The following is a 15,122-nucleotide window of genomic DNA, read 5'->3' as shown; positions in this document are numbered from 1 at the left end:
AATATATATTTATATATATGTGTGTATTTTTTTATTATTTCATAAATTTTCCATGTATAATATAATATAATTGTGCTAAATTAAATAGAAAGCGTCTTGTATAGAACCAATTACTTGCTTTTAGTTACTTTATCCAGCTAACACCCTTTATTGTTTCAGAAATGAAGACCAATCCTACTAAGTGAAAGCACACCCTCTTTTAGGATACTTTTCTAGTTTTCTAGTGTATATAGAAGCCAAAACATACGTGGGATGCTGCCATCTTCTACCCAAATCAATGGAAGTGGAATTTGAGTTTGTTTGTAGTGTTCCAGATCATAAAGAATGAACATGCTAACTTCACAATTCAACATTTTGAATATCTTAAAAGTGCTCCAAAGATATTAGTTAAAAACACTCTAGGCATAATCATTTTGGTTCTTCACAATTTTGATTATATATACACACACAAATACCAATACTACTGTAGTCACTTGAAGAAGTTCATAAAGGAAAGTAAACTTCTAATAATAAAGGATGAAGATATTGACTTATTTGAAGTTGTTCATAAAACAAGAAGCTGTTGTGTCACCTTTGTCATGCATTCAAGCATATATTGCTTTGACTAAATTGATTTTCTTTAAATCAATGAAACTGAATATAATCAAGATATTTGAATATGATTTGATCAATAAGATAACTATTTCCAACTGAGGCAAATCCAACCACAGCAATGATAAAGATGAAATTAAGTGAAGAATCAGTTCAAAAATCTCATTCAAAAGAAACAAGCTATCTACAAGTTGTAAGAGAAGATATAGCATAGAAATTTTAAGTTCAGCCGATGGTAGCATTGATTCACTCGCACTTAACACCACAAACATTATTCAAAATGAAAAATTATTCAGTGTTTTCAATCTCTTAATAGCACTTCTCTAGATCACTCAACCACATTTGACAAATCAGTGGCCAGACAGTTCAGTTTCTGAACATAAAATTGGACAAAAGAACAGAAATGCTATATACTTTACACTGAATCCACGACACCTTCGACCTGCTGCCGAGCCAAGTATCGTTCTCTTCTTTCTTTCTGCAGAAGGAACAAGCAAGAGGGAACAGAATTTTAACTTGAAATGAAAACATAATCCAATATACACCAAGCTTGGGGTAGCAAAAAGTATAGAAGTGTGTGTCTTACCCATTCATCAATAACTAGACCTTCCCCGGCGAGTCGAGGACCTGTCTCCTCCGGGGGTTTCTTCCGAGCTTCCAGTGCAGCCTCAGCCTCGGCCAACTGCCGTTTAAGCTTATCCAAAGCCTTTGAGAAACAATGTTTTAGATTCTAACTCCACACAGAAAGCTATAAGATCATATAACATATTTGAGACAAACTAATCTTACAGGGCTAGGGCGTTCCGGGTCGAGGAAGATGACCCGCAGAATTTGCTCTACAGCCACTTGATCTCTTTGCTCCTCAAACTGCAGGAAGAATTACATTTCACAACTTTGATCAGCATACAGAAGCATTCTGCATTGAGTATATATATACTAAAAGCATGTTTTATTCAATAAACCATTCCATCATAAATGTACAAATCAATACACAATAAATACAATATGATTGGCTTATTAATCATTAGATGGATAAACTGACAAATTATGAGTCACATTATCAAAATCCTTCGTCTATACTAAATGTTTTGACTTAGAAATCGGATATTATGACATACATAGAAAAGGATTCAATCCTCTCACGTTCAAAATTAACATGACAAGTTCATGTTCACATCTTCACTTGCTTGTTTATCTTTTTAAGTTCTATTTTTTCAAAGTGATCAAATCAATGGTGGGGATGAGAGACCATGACAAGGTTGGAATCCAAATCCAATAAAAAAAAACTTTAAGCATAAAAAAACAGCAGAAAGAAAAGTTACAGAGTCAGCTTATGAAAACAAGCAAGTATAAAAAATAAAAACAATGAAGGTCGATATCAATGTCTTGGAGGAAAAGCATAAGCAAATTACCAGCTCTGGTACATAGTCCATTTCTCCCTTCACTTTGAGGCTCATGATTTTGAACTTAACCCTGCTTTTTTGGTCAAGTAGTTTCTCATTGTTCTCTGGTGGCTCGACAAACTTAAACACTGCCAAATATGTTAACCTAAAGTTGTTAAGCAGGATTCACCAAATTCAAAGTACTTGACTAAACTGTAGAATCACGTTTTGAAGGACAAATTACCAGTGGCAATAATGCTTTCTCCAGGTGCAAGAATACCACCTGGAGGCCGCATATAACAACTTTTCGGTGCAGTTGTTTGAAACTAAGATGGAAACAAAACAAAAATGTCAGTTAGCAGCAATTTAAGTGGATTATACAACAAAAAAGCTACTGGTATATAACATGACAATATACAACAACAGAAAAGTGTTCACTATCCTATAAAAATATGATGTGAAACTCGATAGGAACATCCTTATACCATATCAATGTCATGCTTCCTATCATCAAGTCAGTGTCGAAAACTTTCTTCAAGAATTCAAAACTGTTTATCTAAAGAAGGTGAACTCAATATAGAACAGAGAAGAAAACAAAACTGATACAAATGAATTGAACCTATTCATTCTGATGTAAATGAGCTGCAATTCTGGCTTGTATAGGGATTACTAGTGTACATAGTAGTACATGCACATTTCTGTATTGGATTATTTTTAAGTAACAGAAAGCTAACTAAACTAACTTTACACTAACAGACTTCCACTACTTCTAACTGACTCGTCTCATTTCTTTCCCACAGTTCAAAAGACAGTTCTCTCAATTCTTGTCACAGTTGTTGAAGCAGTCTACCTAAGAAACTTCTCTGATCTAATATTTCAATTTTGTAGGTTGATTAAAACAATCCAAAATTGTCCCAAGAGGTGCCAAATGTCAACATACATTGACAGTGAGTGCCAGAAAAGTTTCAATGAAGATTTAATCACTAACTCATCATAAGGGATAAACCTCACCTTGAAAGCTACATGAGACTTGCTAGTGTTTTTAATCGCGATTGCACTCCTAACTTGCTTGCCAGGTTCATCTTCAAAACAAATTCAAAATGAATCAAATTCATCCAAAAGAATTCACTGGAACTCAAATCATATTCTTGATCCTAAATTCCTAATAACAATAAAACAAGGGAAAAAAACAGAATTAACAAATAAATAGATTTGTCTTGATATTTATAATCATAAAACTCTCAATACCTTAGAGGATAAATGATACAAGCAAAGCACTTAAAAGTTAAAACAGAAACACCAATTCAACCAGAGTAATTATTTATTCCTATAAACGATCATCCAAAGCATCCTCCTAATCTTTTATACCTCATTAGTATTTAGAAGGATGTTTAAGACAATTTTAAGATAATAAGTATATCACTACTCATTCAGCAATGAATCTTAACAGAAAATAATGCAATCCAAAAAGTTAATAATAAGAAAGAAAACAGAAATCAGTGACTAAATAAGTTCATAAGATACATACAAGGAAAGTAGAGTTTGTTGGGAGGATCAAGACGGAGCCTCCTCCTTGTAGGAAGCAGAGACTTTGCCACAGAAGAAACCATTCCTGAAGACTGATTCTGGGTGGATCTATCAAGAGATTGAAGACCCTGGTTTTGCTGATGAACATTGTGCATATAAGATGTTGAGGAAGAAGAAGAAGATGAAGAAGGTGCATGCGTTGTTTGCCAAAACGGCATTCTACAAAAGCTCCAACCTTTACCATCAGACCCTGATTTCTCACTCTCCACAGCCATTCTTCGCCGGAATCTCGCCGGAAAAACAAACTCCCGGCAACTGGGGTCTCACAATTGCTCCGAAAGTTTCAAACTTCGTGATTTGTTGTGTGAAGGGTCTGAAGCCAGATTTGGGTATTCTTGTAGCAGAAAAAATTGTGCCTCTGTTGTTGAAAGCACTTGAACGTAGTAAGAAAACAACACAAAGGTTGTTGAGAGTGACCTCACACGTTGTTTTTGATCCGAAAACACTTATATTTTTTTGTGTGTTTTGTCCAAAATGGTGGTCGTTACTGGTTAGTACCTTTTAATGAGTGAGACAATTTGGTAGCAGAAAAGGGATTCGGATTTGGGGTGTGAAATTTTTACTGTGTGAAGTTTGAAGTGTGAAGTGCGTGATCCGAATGAATGAACAAACCAAGTCGGATCTGAATGCTTCATAAACTGTGTGTATTTGATTTGTGTTTTTGAGGTCCGGTTGGAGCTGTTTGTGGGTTCCCGGGCTTTACAGTTGCTTTGATTCTACCATCTATGCAATCATTTGCTACTTCTTTTTATGTTTTTTCACATACAACAACATTAGCATCACCCATCTTTTCATTTCTTACTAATTGTGTAACTCATTTATTTTCCAAACTAATCATGTTGTAAGAATATGTATAACTACGTAAAATTTGTGAAATTGATTGGTTTTTTTTTTTATCTCTTTAACAAAGTTTTTGTTGTTGTTGAAGCTTTAGAAATAAAAATTCTTATTGGTAAGTTTTTACCTTTTTCTTAAAATTTAAATTGAATTGAATTAAATTTATCAAATTTGTAATAAGATTTCGATATGGGTGATTTAATTGGAATATTTGATCAGCTTATTCATGTTATAAGTCAAATAAAATAATAATTATATCACAAATTATATGGTGTTTGGTTTATTGTTTTGATCTTTGTTAACAATATTTTAGAATTGGTGTTAGTTTACTCATTGATCTGTAACTGTGTGCTGCTGTCTGCTAAATGATTCAGCTATTGCAGCACATGCCTGCATCAATATATTAATCTGATTTTATTATTTTTGATTTCCTTTTGTTCCCTATTTAATTTATAATTTTCATAAACATAATGACATCGTATATCAATAATTAAGTGGTAAATACACAGAAAAGGTATAGGGGGGGAGAAGAGGAAGCTGTGGTTTCTGTGCTTTCAAGCTAAAAGTGATTTAGATAAGAACAAATACAAAATCAGCATCCACAATCAACTTGGCTTCAAATCTAAACCACAAAAAAGAGAAGAAAATATACAAGGGGGAAAAGCGTTGGATGGATGGATGGATGCATGCTTTTACCAAATTGACATTTCTTTCCCTCATTTTGTTGGATTCTTCTTGTGTTTGAAAATAACAGAAGAAAGCTTCTTTTAAAACTTAAAAGACTATTCCTATAAAGCCATGCTGCAATGATGTGCTATGATGTTAGTAACATTACCCATAATTGGTGTTATTAAGAATGACAACACAAGAAAACCCACTGATCCTTATGTGGCCCCTCTTGCATGAGGGCATTTTTTATCCCTTTTTTATCAATAGATTTATTTAACAGTGGGCACAATTTTAAATTGCTATTATCTACTAGTAATTGTAATTGTGATGCAATACAAAAATAGTGGGAAAAAAAATAGTATATATAGCCACCATGATGCTGATGTACTAGTATGTACTACAACAGCAATATTATATGGCTACATCTACAATAATAGACCATAATTTAAAACTACTATATTATTAAGAATGGCTAAATAATTCAGGATCAATGGTAATATGCTTGGAAACAATCAAACACCCTACTCCAAAGCTACTTTTCTCTGATTCAAAACTTGAAGACTTCTTAATATTCTTCTGATAATCAACTAGTTAGGTCATGGAATGATTTTACAGAATGCAGAGTTATATAAAGGTGCAATGGTCAAGGAGATGGATTTTATATAATATGGTTGCACTCACTTTTTGTTGAGTTGTTTCTAAATGTTAGGAGAAAGTAAGAGTGCTTCAATTTATAATCCACCATTTTTTTTTTTGTAAACAAAGTAAAGTATGTTAGCACTAGCTAATTTAAGTGAAAATCAAGTGAAGTTTGATCAGATAAAAAAATATATTCAAAATGTTGGCCTAGCTAGAGAGGATTAAATAAACTAGCAGTATAAAAAAACAGAAAATGCTAAAAGAACACACACAAAAAAAGAGGCAAATGAAATTGCTCAACACCTATATTTCAGTTATCAGGATTTTTACATCAATCAATATCTATCAAAATGGAGAACCAACTTTGGATTCTATGCACACATGCACCATTAGAAGTCAACATTGCTCTATAAATAAAAACTGAGTCCCCACCATGCATGCATCAAGGTTCAATCAGAGGCAAGACAAGTCCTAGTTTGGACCCCAGCAGCTTAGGTACATAACAGGTCTCAATGATTCCTCAGACTCCTTCAATTTGTTGTGGCAGGAATTAACCATAGTAGATGATGAGAAAGGAATCTTGTTCTTGTTTTTCTTTTCCCGAGACAATGTTCCAACATGTTTCTTAGCTGATCTTATGGCATGGTTCCACCTACACACTCCTTGATCCTTCAAGGCCTCCACAACTCTAACCTTTGCTAATGCTATTACCTGAACACACATTTGTAACTAATTCTTTGTTTTCAAATTATTTACACAAGTTGATATATGATACACTTGATGATTGTAATTTGTAGTGGTTGTGTGGCTAAGTGAAGGTGCATGGTGTTGTTATTTATGTACAGAAAAGGATGTTACTAAACTAAGGAAAGTACCAAAGATTTGGACAAAATAAAACCAGAGGCAGAAAGCCGTTTATAGCTAGTGGTTTTGAGGAAGCCAATGGTATATAGATAATGTTGTTTGGAGTTTTGGAATAAGGTTCAATGCATTATCCTTATATTTTGGATTTGGACCACTAGTCTTTGTCACACAAAGTGTCACACTCACTTAATGTTCGTATATGAGCATAATGTAGATTACAAAATTTCAGTTTATATGCAACTAATCCTTTTTTTGTTTTGTTGTTACATCAAATGCAGCTGTCTATGCAGTTGCTAGTGCAGTTTTTAGCACCCAAGTGGTGAATTTGATAATAGATTAATTGCTCAATGTTTATGGATCCATCATGTCATGCCATCATGAGGGGAATTTCTTTATAGGGTTGATGTTTAAAGAGAAATAATGATTAGAAAAAATAAAGGTTAAAATTTAAGCATGCCCCCATAAGACATTTTTTTAATGCATATGCTGATATGCAATAGAGATCGAGAAACTGAGATTGGTAGATAGAGATTGAGAGATAGAGACTAAATTAAACTTCTGTATTATATTTGGTATAAAATATACTGAATTGAGTTATGTCTCAGTTTTATATTTAATTTAAGATAATTATAGAAATTGAGAGGTAGATTTAAAATTTTAAAAGTTAACTGAGAGTATTTTTTAGAATAAATATTATTAAAATTTTAGTTTCAGTCTCCACAAATTTCAGTCCTTTGTATTTTCACTTTCTGGAGATACTGAAAAGACGAAAAGATTGAAATTTTAAGTTTGGGAATTAGAATTTTAGTTCCAATCTCTCACCACTAAAATAATACTGAATTCCAATCTCTCAATCTTTGAAAACAAACGTTACCTTACAGTTGATAAAGTTGTAAATTTTATATCATAATAACAAAAATATAAAATTATAGAAATTTCTAGAAACCATGCTATTTATTTATTATTCGTATAAACTTAAAAGTCTTTCAATAACTTTTATTGGTTTTTGTTACTATATTAGCAAGTAATTTTATTTTTCTGCTTTAGTTTTGCAGCGTTTGCATAAGACAACACCACTAAGGATTTGTGTTGATGAGTTATCTTAACAAGCAGTAAGGATATAATACACATTGGAAAGATCCACAAATTAAAGTGATAATAATTTGAAGAAATTAATCTAACATTGCTACTAATAACATCTATCTTAATTGACATGTTCCTGTTTCCATGGTGGAAAATTGTTCAAATTAAAGTGCTAATAATTTGTTAAGTAGAATATAGGATATTTATATGTTTTGATGAAGAGAAAATGTGAAGGCGGTGGTTGTTATACAGAGGGAAGCTTGATATGATTTCCAATTTAGTAGGTGGAAATCAGAAACCAAGGGCTGAAAACTGAAAAGCCATTGCTAGTGGTTGAGGTCAATTGTTTTTGTGTGAAATAATTATACAGAGGAATGTTTATGTGATTAATTTTGTTATGTATTCACTTAAATTTACTGTCTTCTTGTCATATAATAAAAAATGTGATTTATACTTTAAATAAACTCTTATTCCATCATATAATGATGAAACAATGATAGAAAAAATAATCATTCCATTGTTACTGAATTCATATTATACCAGTCACTAGCTGCTAAGTGGTACAGCACAACCTTATGTCTATGTCTAAAAGGTAAAAACTCAAGCATGAGGAGAATCTTATCCTTACACATCATCAGGATAAATTTTTATCTTGTCCTTTATCTTCTCACTGAAGACATCTATCCGCAGAAAATGAAATAAGTATAAAAAATACTAAAAAAATATTATGGGAATCTTTATAAATCTCTGGCAATCTGATCTTTATCTTTATGGAAATCAAATAATTTGTATGGAGTCGTATTTAAGACATATTTTGAGTGAATCTTAATTAGGTATTAGTTATAACATCACTCAGTAATCCAAAGATACATAAATATGGCTTCATGTTGCTTTTTTCTTTTTGATATTTGTTTATGTTGTTGGTGGAGAATCACATCTCAAGCATGACAACATTGTTGTATCAACTGTGATCTTTATTAATGATTTAATATTCTATTAGTTAATTAGAGTGGGAGTTGGAATAATAATAAAAAAAAGAAAACACTAATCTATTACAAAGTGGGTTTGAAATTATAATGGATGGTAGCTAAAAGGAAAATAAGAACGAGGATGTTTACTTTACTAGCTAGTATTAATTGACAGGTTAGTTATTAATAGTATATTATCTCCAATAATTAATCACATAACAGTTCTATTACACATTAGTAATCAAATACATACACGCTTATTACATGCATAAAACTGATACTGTAAACAACTTATTGTGAATGTATTCTTGAATGGATCAATAAGGAAATAAGGCAGTGAACAGAAATTTTAGGAAATCAGATTATATGTAACTGCAAATCATTGTAGCAATCATGTAACACCATTTCATTTCATAGACTATACAATAATAATCAATTTGTACAAAGCTTGATACAGCAAGCAGAGACAGAAATCTCATTCTAATTAAGCCATAACTTCTGTTCATGGCCTAGCTAGTAGCATCAAAGATGAAAAATTGCTTTATTGTCCCGAATGGATCTCATTACTAAAATTAGTTAGGACCCCAACAAGATAAGTACATGACTGTTCTTAATGATTCCTCTGATTGCTTAGCTTTCTGGGACCTCTTGAGTACTGTAGTAGTGGAGATCATAGCAGCAGAAGAAGAAGAAGAAGAAAACTGCTGCTTTGGCTGTGAAAACGATCTAACATGGCTCTTCACATGTTGTTGAACATTTCTAAGAGCATAGTTCCACCTGCACACTCCTTGGTCCTTCATAGCCTCCACAACTCCAACACTAGCAGCCACAATCCAATTTCTAGCTGAGCTACTCATAGTGTGTGTATGTATGTATTAGTTTCTCTCCCAAAAAACTGAACAAGTGATGAATAACTATGTATTTTGATTGATGAAGTAACATAGGGTTGCTCTTATATATATAGGGAAGCCTCCTTATGGTACCAAAGTTGGGGAAACAAAAGTTTGTGCCAAACCAGTGGCTTGTGAAGCCAGTGGTATTCTGGTTTTGTTACCAAAGAAATCATCAAAAAATAAAAAAAGATGAGTCATGGTTCATTGAATGATTTGTTTCAAGGACAAATCACACATGTATCTGTCACATAAGTGCCACGGTACAGAGCTGCTAAAATATGAACCAATGGTTGAGCTACACGTGGAGATTCCGATTTTACTTAAAGACAACTTAGGGACATGGTTTGCATATTCAATCAGACACTACTTTGGACCCAGTTTTTGGGAAACCCGTTGTTTTATTGATAACTTTTTCTTCAAAAGAATTAAAAAAAGCTCTAATCACAGCTAAATATGCATTATGGCTGGCTACACCTCCCAACAGCTAGCCACTATTTAACAGTATTAACACATGCTTAAAAACATAAGACATTTTTTTAACTAAGATAAACACAAGGACTATGTTATGTGTATACCAAAATCAGCTAACAAAGTCAGCCATAAGTATAAAATACATGCAAGAATACAAATACACATTAAAAATATATACAAATACATTGGTGGCTAATTTTAATGGCTGAATTTAGTGTACGAATAGCATTTTTGTAAACGGGAACACTTTAAACAACTAACATTAGTAAAAAATAGAAAGTATAGTGAAATTTTCCTTTAGCGTCACATTTTCTACGTAGATATGCGTCATCATCAGCATGGAAATACAATCAAGCCTTAGTCCGATCCACATAACTCACAACAACATTGCAGAATAAGTTCGTCTTGTTGCACCATGTTCTTTTCCTTATGCACCTTCGAACATATTGAGAACTATCTGGTAACTACTATAATTAGCTTTAAATATATTGAGAATGTTGTTCAGCTTGAATCACATACATGTTCTTTGGAGTAACAGTGAAGATAATCATAATGAAACAAATAAACACAAACTGAAGTAAAATCTAGAAAAGAATACACTCAAAGAAAGAACACAGAAAACACATAATTAGATGCCATGGATAGATAGATGATCAAGTCTTAATAATAAGATTCAAAAGTAAAGTAGGCCTCACTAACAAAAAGTGCAATTAATCTATATATTTAAACGACATTTAACATAGTAACACACTCGACGTACCACTTTCTCATATAATTGCAGCACCTCCTCCATGATCTTGCAGAATTCGGGGTCGTCTTCCTCTTTCTCAGAAATCTCAGACTCCACGGATGCCACCTTCGTCACAGTAAACTAGATTTTAGGGTGTAACTCGTACTTATTTCAAACATTCTTCTATAAAAAAGGTTTTCAATAAACAGAGAGAGAAATAAGCTTACTGGCAGCGACTTGTCTTCGTTGGGGAGGACCGACGGGAGATGGGATTTCTCTTCCTCCTTCCTGCAATTCTCCGAATCAACCAATGCCATGTTCGTGAGAGTACTTTCTTTGAGTTAAGCCCAACTTTGATCCTCTAATTTTTTGATTGCTACAATTTGATCCCAGGTTAAAAAAAAAAAAAAAAGTAAAATCTTAATTTTTTCTATCTTTCTTGAACAATACTAAAACGTTATATCCCTCTCTTTTAATATTATTCAAACCTTGAAATGACATTATTTAGTGCTCTTTTAGCCTTAAAACATGTACAATGTCATTTTAGTATGTCCAACGTGACAAGACTTGGGTTATCTCACAAACAACGTTGAGGAGGGATTATATTGGTGTACTTTTTTGAATCTGAAAGACCAAATTGTAGCAATCGAGGAGTTAGAAACCAAATCACTGCAACTAACCAATCTCAAGGACTAAAGTAGGACTTAATTCTACTTTCTTTAAAAAAAAAATACTTGAAATACTCTCAAATAATTTTAAAACATGATAAAAATATCTAATATTAAATATGTATTTTTCAAAAAATATTTTAGAGGTTGAATTTTAATGTAGTTTTTTATAAGCATAATTAAAAAAATGAGATATTTTTATTCTTAAAATTTAATAATTTTCGCTAAATATATATTATTTTTGTGATTTTTTAAAAAAAATTTTATTAGTTATTGACAAAAAAAATGACCAAAAAAATAAACTTAGCAAAAATATCACATCAAAATTCAATCTTTAAAATATTTTTTAAAATACATATTTAATATTGGCTATTTTTGTTACGTTTTTAAACTATTGAGGATATTTTTGTTAAGAACGAAATTCGAGTGTATTTTTGTGTGACAAAATTATTTGGGTATATTTTTTATAGTTTACCCTAAAAAATGGCAAATAAATTCTTAAATTTTTTTTTTGGAAAAGAATAAATTTCTCATCCAATTTAATTATAAATAGATCTCCAATCCTTTTCTTTTGTTTATCCAAATAAAATTTAAATTATCTTTTTTATCTTTTTACTAAGCCTTAGAAGTGGTTATTATTAAAAGCGGCTATTAGTTTTACCTTAATTCTAGGTGCTAACAGTTTGAAGTAGAATTGGATTATTCAAATTTTAACTGTCTACTAATTTTAATATTTTTAAAATTATTATAATTTATTACGATTTAAATAGTATTTAATTAATTTTTTATTAATATAATTAATTTTTATTCAAAAATATTAATTTAAAATTATTTTTGAATTTGGTCTAATTTAAATTTTATCTGAAATTATATCTGTACATATCTCAAATGCTGTGATCCTAATTTAGTTTTTGAACGCATCTCGAATGTTCAGTACCTATTTCTTGGCCTACAAGTCTACAACGTATCTCGGGTACATCCTAGATATGTCAGATTCTCCACGCGTAATAGCCCGGAGTCTAGTATGCGGGATACGCCCATATTTGAATTGGGCTCACAGTACCTGAGATGTAGTACGTTGTTTATTTAAATAATTATTCTTCAGTTTATGTATATCGGTAAATTATGTAATTATTTAATTTAAATAAAAAAATCCCACATTCTACTAATGTATTTGGAGAAGTTTGGTTTGCACTGCCAGTAGATTATGTAGATTCGAAAATTAGTAACAACTATTTTTTATTCTGTCATTGTGGAAGGATAATCCTATGTTTTCTTCAAGCCAAATAGAGGTATCCGACAAGGAGATCCTCTATCTCCCTACTTTTTTTTCTGTGCAGAAGGTCTCTCTTTTTTGCTACACAAGGTAGAACAAAACAGACTAATTCAGGGTCTTCAGGTACACAGGCAATGCTCCAAGATCTACCACATCTTCTTTGCTGATGATTTCATCTTATTCTGTAAGACTAATCCTGAGGTATGTTCAAACATCCTAAATTTATTGAGTTCTTATAAAAACATTAGTGATTAGAGGGTGAATCTTAATAAATCTACTGTATTCTTTAGTCACAACCTATGATTCACAGACACTGACACGGACACGGGACACGCCGACACGCGAATTTTAAAATTTTACATGACACGGAGACACGCATACATATAAAATATAAAGTATTTTTAGATAAATCGTAATGATATTTTGATATTTTATTGATATTAAAATATAAATCAAATTTTTAATTATTTTTAATGTCTTATTTTAATTATATCAAGTATTTAAAATATTTTTTATTTTAATAAATAATAATGTATACTATATCTAAATTTATTTTAAGAATATATGTTAAGAATAAGATTGGATACGCTGACACGTGATGATATTTAGGTGTGTTCAGGCGTGTCCGGAGAAGAATTTTTTCTTTTTTATTAAGACACAGTTGGACATAGCAGACATGCGTGTCGGATGAGTGTCGGTGAGTGTCGTGTCCGAAATGTGTCCGACACGCGGACACGACAACTCAGCAAAGTGTCCGTGCTTCATAGGTCACAACGCTCCTTCTACTACTTGTACATTATTGGTTAACTCTGAATATTGATCACATTGGGACCTATGACAGATACCTTGGCTTGTCTTCTACAGTCTCTAAATCGAAAAAAGACTTCGTTTAGTATGATCAAAGAGAAAGTTCAGAAAAGAATCCAAGAGTGAAAGTGCAATCTTCTATCATCGGGTGGTAGACAGATATTGCCTAAGACAGTGGAAGAAACTATTCCTATTTATACATTATCTTGCTTCAAGTTGCTTGATGGTTTAATTTCGAAAATTCACTCTCTACTTTCTCAATTCTGGTGGAGGCAAAAAAGTTCTAAAAGGCGGATGGCTTTGATTAGTTGGGACACTATGACTCGACCAAGAAAAAAAAGGAGGCATTGGATTTAAAGATCTTATAATTCAAAATCTGGCGCTTTTAAGCAAATAGTTTTGGCGACTTGTAACACAACCTAATTTTCTATTATCCAAAATCCTAAAAGATAAATACTTTAGCAATGATAATATATAACTGCAGAAATTGGGGCCTTACCTTCTTGGGGATAGAGGAGCATACTGGAAGATCGAACGATTATTGAAAAAGGTCTTAACTGATCTGTGGGTACTGGAGCGACTATTCGAATCTTTGAGGATCTTTGACTGCCACTTTCGTATCCTTTAATGATTTCTGACATGCCAAATAGACAGGCTATTTCCGAGTTAGTTCCAAGAGTTAAAGACTTAATTACTGAAAACAGAAATTGGAATCAGAATCTCATTCAAGAATTATCTTCTCAAGACGTTGCAGACAGAATTTTGTTAGTTAAAATTCAGCAGAATAGGGACAAATTGCAATGAGATTTGAACAAATCCAAGTAATATGATACAGCTTCAGGTTACAGAATTGGCTATTTATTTCACCATCCATCTCTGGAACTTTGCCCTAATTATATGCAGCAGAAAAAGTTGTGGATTGATATGTGAAAGTTGAACTTGTCTCACAAAATTAAGCTATTTATTTGGAAAGTTCTCCATGGTCGCCTTCTGGTGCTTGTTCAGATTCACCGTCGCATCTCATCTATATTGCCAATATGCTCCTGTTGTCATGAAACAACAGAAACAATCACTCATTGTTTGACCGACTACTCTGAAATTAAAGAAGTATGGTCTCAAAGTTACCTTTATGACTATCTTCCTCCTTAGAGTTCTAACGATTCTTGGACATGGAGAACTACATCAATAGAGATGTTTAACTCGTTGAAGAATGCTGATCGTAATCTTCAATCGCTTGCTATCATTTGCTGGAATTGCTGGAAAGCTCGCAACCAGTTAGTTTTTGAAGGTTCTACTTCAATGTCGTCTGTCATTCTAGCAAGCTTTGTCAAGTTGCTCTGTAAAATCTAAAAAACTCCCATTTTAGATCTTCATCTCCATGAGACAAACTCTTAGTTTCATTTAATTTGACTTATTATTCTGTCTTCTTTAAAATTTTTCTTCATTTTTGATCATACACCGTTAGATAAATACTTTCAATGTATTATTTTAAAAAATTTCCACTTTTTATTATGTTATTCTGCTTTTGAATATTTTTATATTTTATATTTTATTTTATAATAATTAATAAAATATAACTTATTACTTTTGAAAAAAAAAACTTATAATTATACGCTAATGACTAGTACCAATCAAAAAGAATAAATTGTGCTAGCTT

The 15,122-nt window shown here is 32.0% G+C and overlaps 2 protein-coding genes across 2 annotated transcripts; both read right to left on the bottom strand.

Moving 5' to 3' along the window:
- On the bottom strand, positions 773-4,332 carry LOC107613032 (vesicle-associated protein 4-2). Its single transcript, XM_016314865.2, has 7 exons — positions 3,502-4,332; positions 2,985-3,055; positions 2,218-2,299; positions 2,004-2,122; positions 1,381-1,458; positions 1,178-1,297; positions 773-1,069 (listed from the first exon to the last, which is right to left on the bottom strand). Exons 1-7 carry the CDS (start codon positions 3,773-3,775, stop codon positions 1,007-1,009), a joined length of 807 nt encoding a protein of 268 aa, XP_016170351.1. The 5' UTR covers positions 3,776-4,332; the 3' UTR covers positions 773-1,006.
- LOC107613033 lies at positions 8,986-9,727 on the bottom strand. The gene has a single exon (XM_016314866.2). The coding sequence runs from the start codon at positions 9,475-9,477 to the stop codon at positions 9,193-9,195; it is 285 nt and encodes a 94-aa protein (XP_016170352.1). The 5' UTR covers positions 9,478-9,727; the 3' UTR covers positions 8,986-9,192.

The sequence above is a fragment of the Arachis ipaensis genome, chromosome B08 (assembly GCF_000816755.2).
Source record: "Arachis ipaensis cultivar K30076 chromosome B08, Araip1.1, whole genome shotgun sequence".
Classification (NCBI taxonomy): domain Eukaryota; kingdom Viridiplantae; phylum Streptophyta; class Magnoliopsida; order Fabales; family Fabaceae; genus Arachis; species Arachis ipaensis.
The sequence above is the reverse complement of the archived record's forward strand: the minus strand, read 5'-3'. Positions and strand labels throughout refer to the sequence as shown.

Excerpts from the sequence above, each read along its gene's own strand:
- LOC107613033 (XM_016314866.2), bottom strand. The coding sequence starts at position 9,477 with ATGAGTAGCTCAGCTAGAAATTGGATTGTGGCTGCTAGTGTTGGAGTT.
- LOC107613032 (XM_016314865.2), bottom strand. The coding sequence starts at position 3,775 with ATGGCTGTGGAGAGTGAGAAATCAGGGTCTGATGGTAAAGGTTGGAGC. Across the intron at positions 2,300-2,984 it reads AGTCTCATGTAGCTTTCAAG|TTTCAAACAACTGCACCGAA; the intron begins GTGAGGTTTATC and ends TTTCCATCTTAG. Across the intron at positions 1,070-1,177 it reads GTCTAGTTATTGATGAATGG|AAAGAAAGAAGAGAACGATA; the intron begins GTAAGACACACA and ends TTCCTTCTGCAG.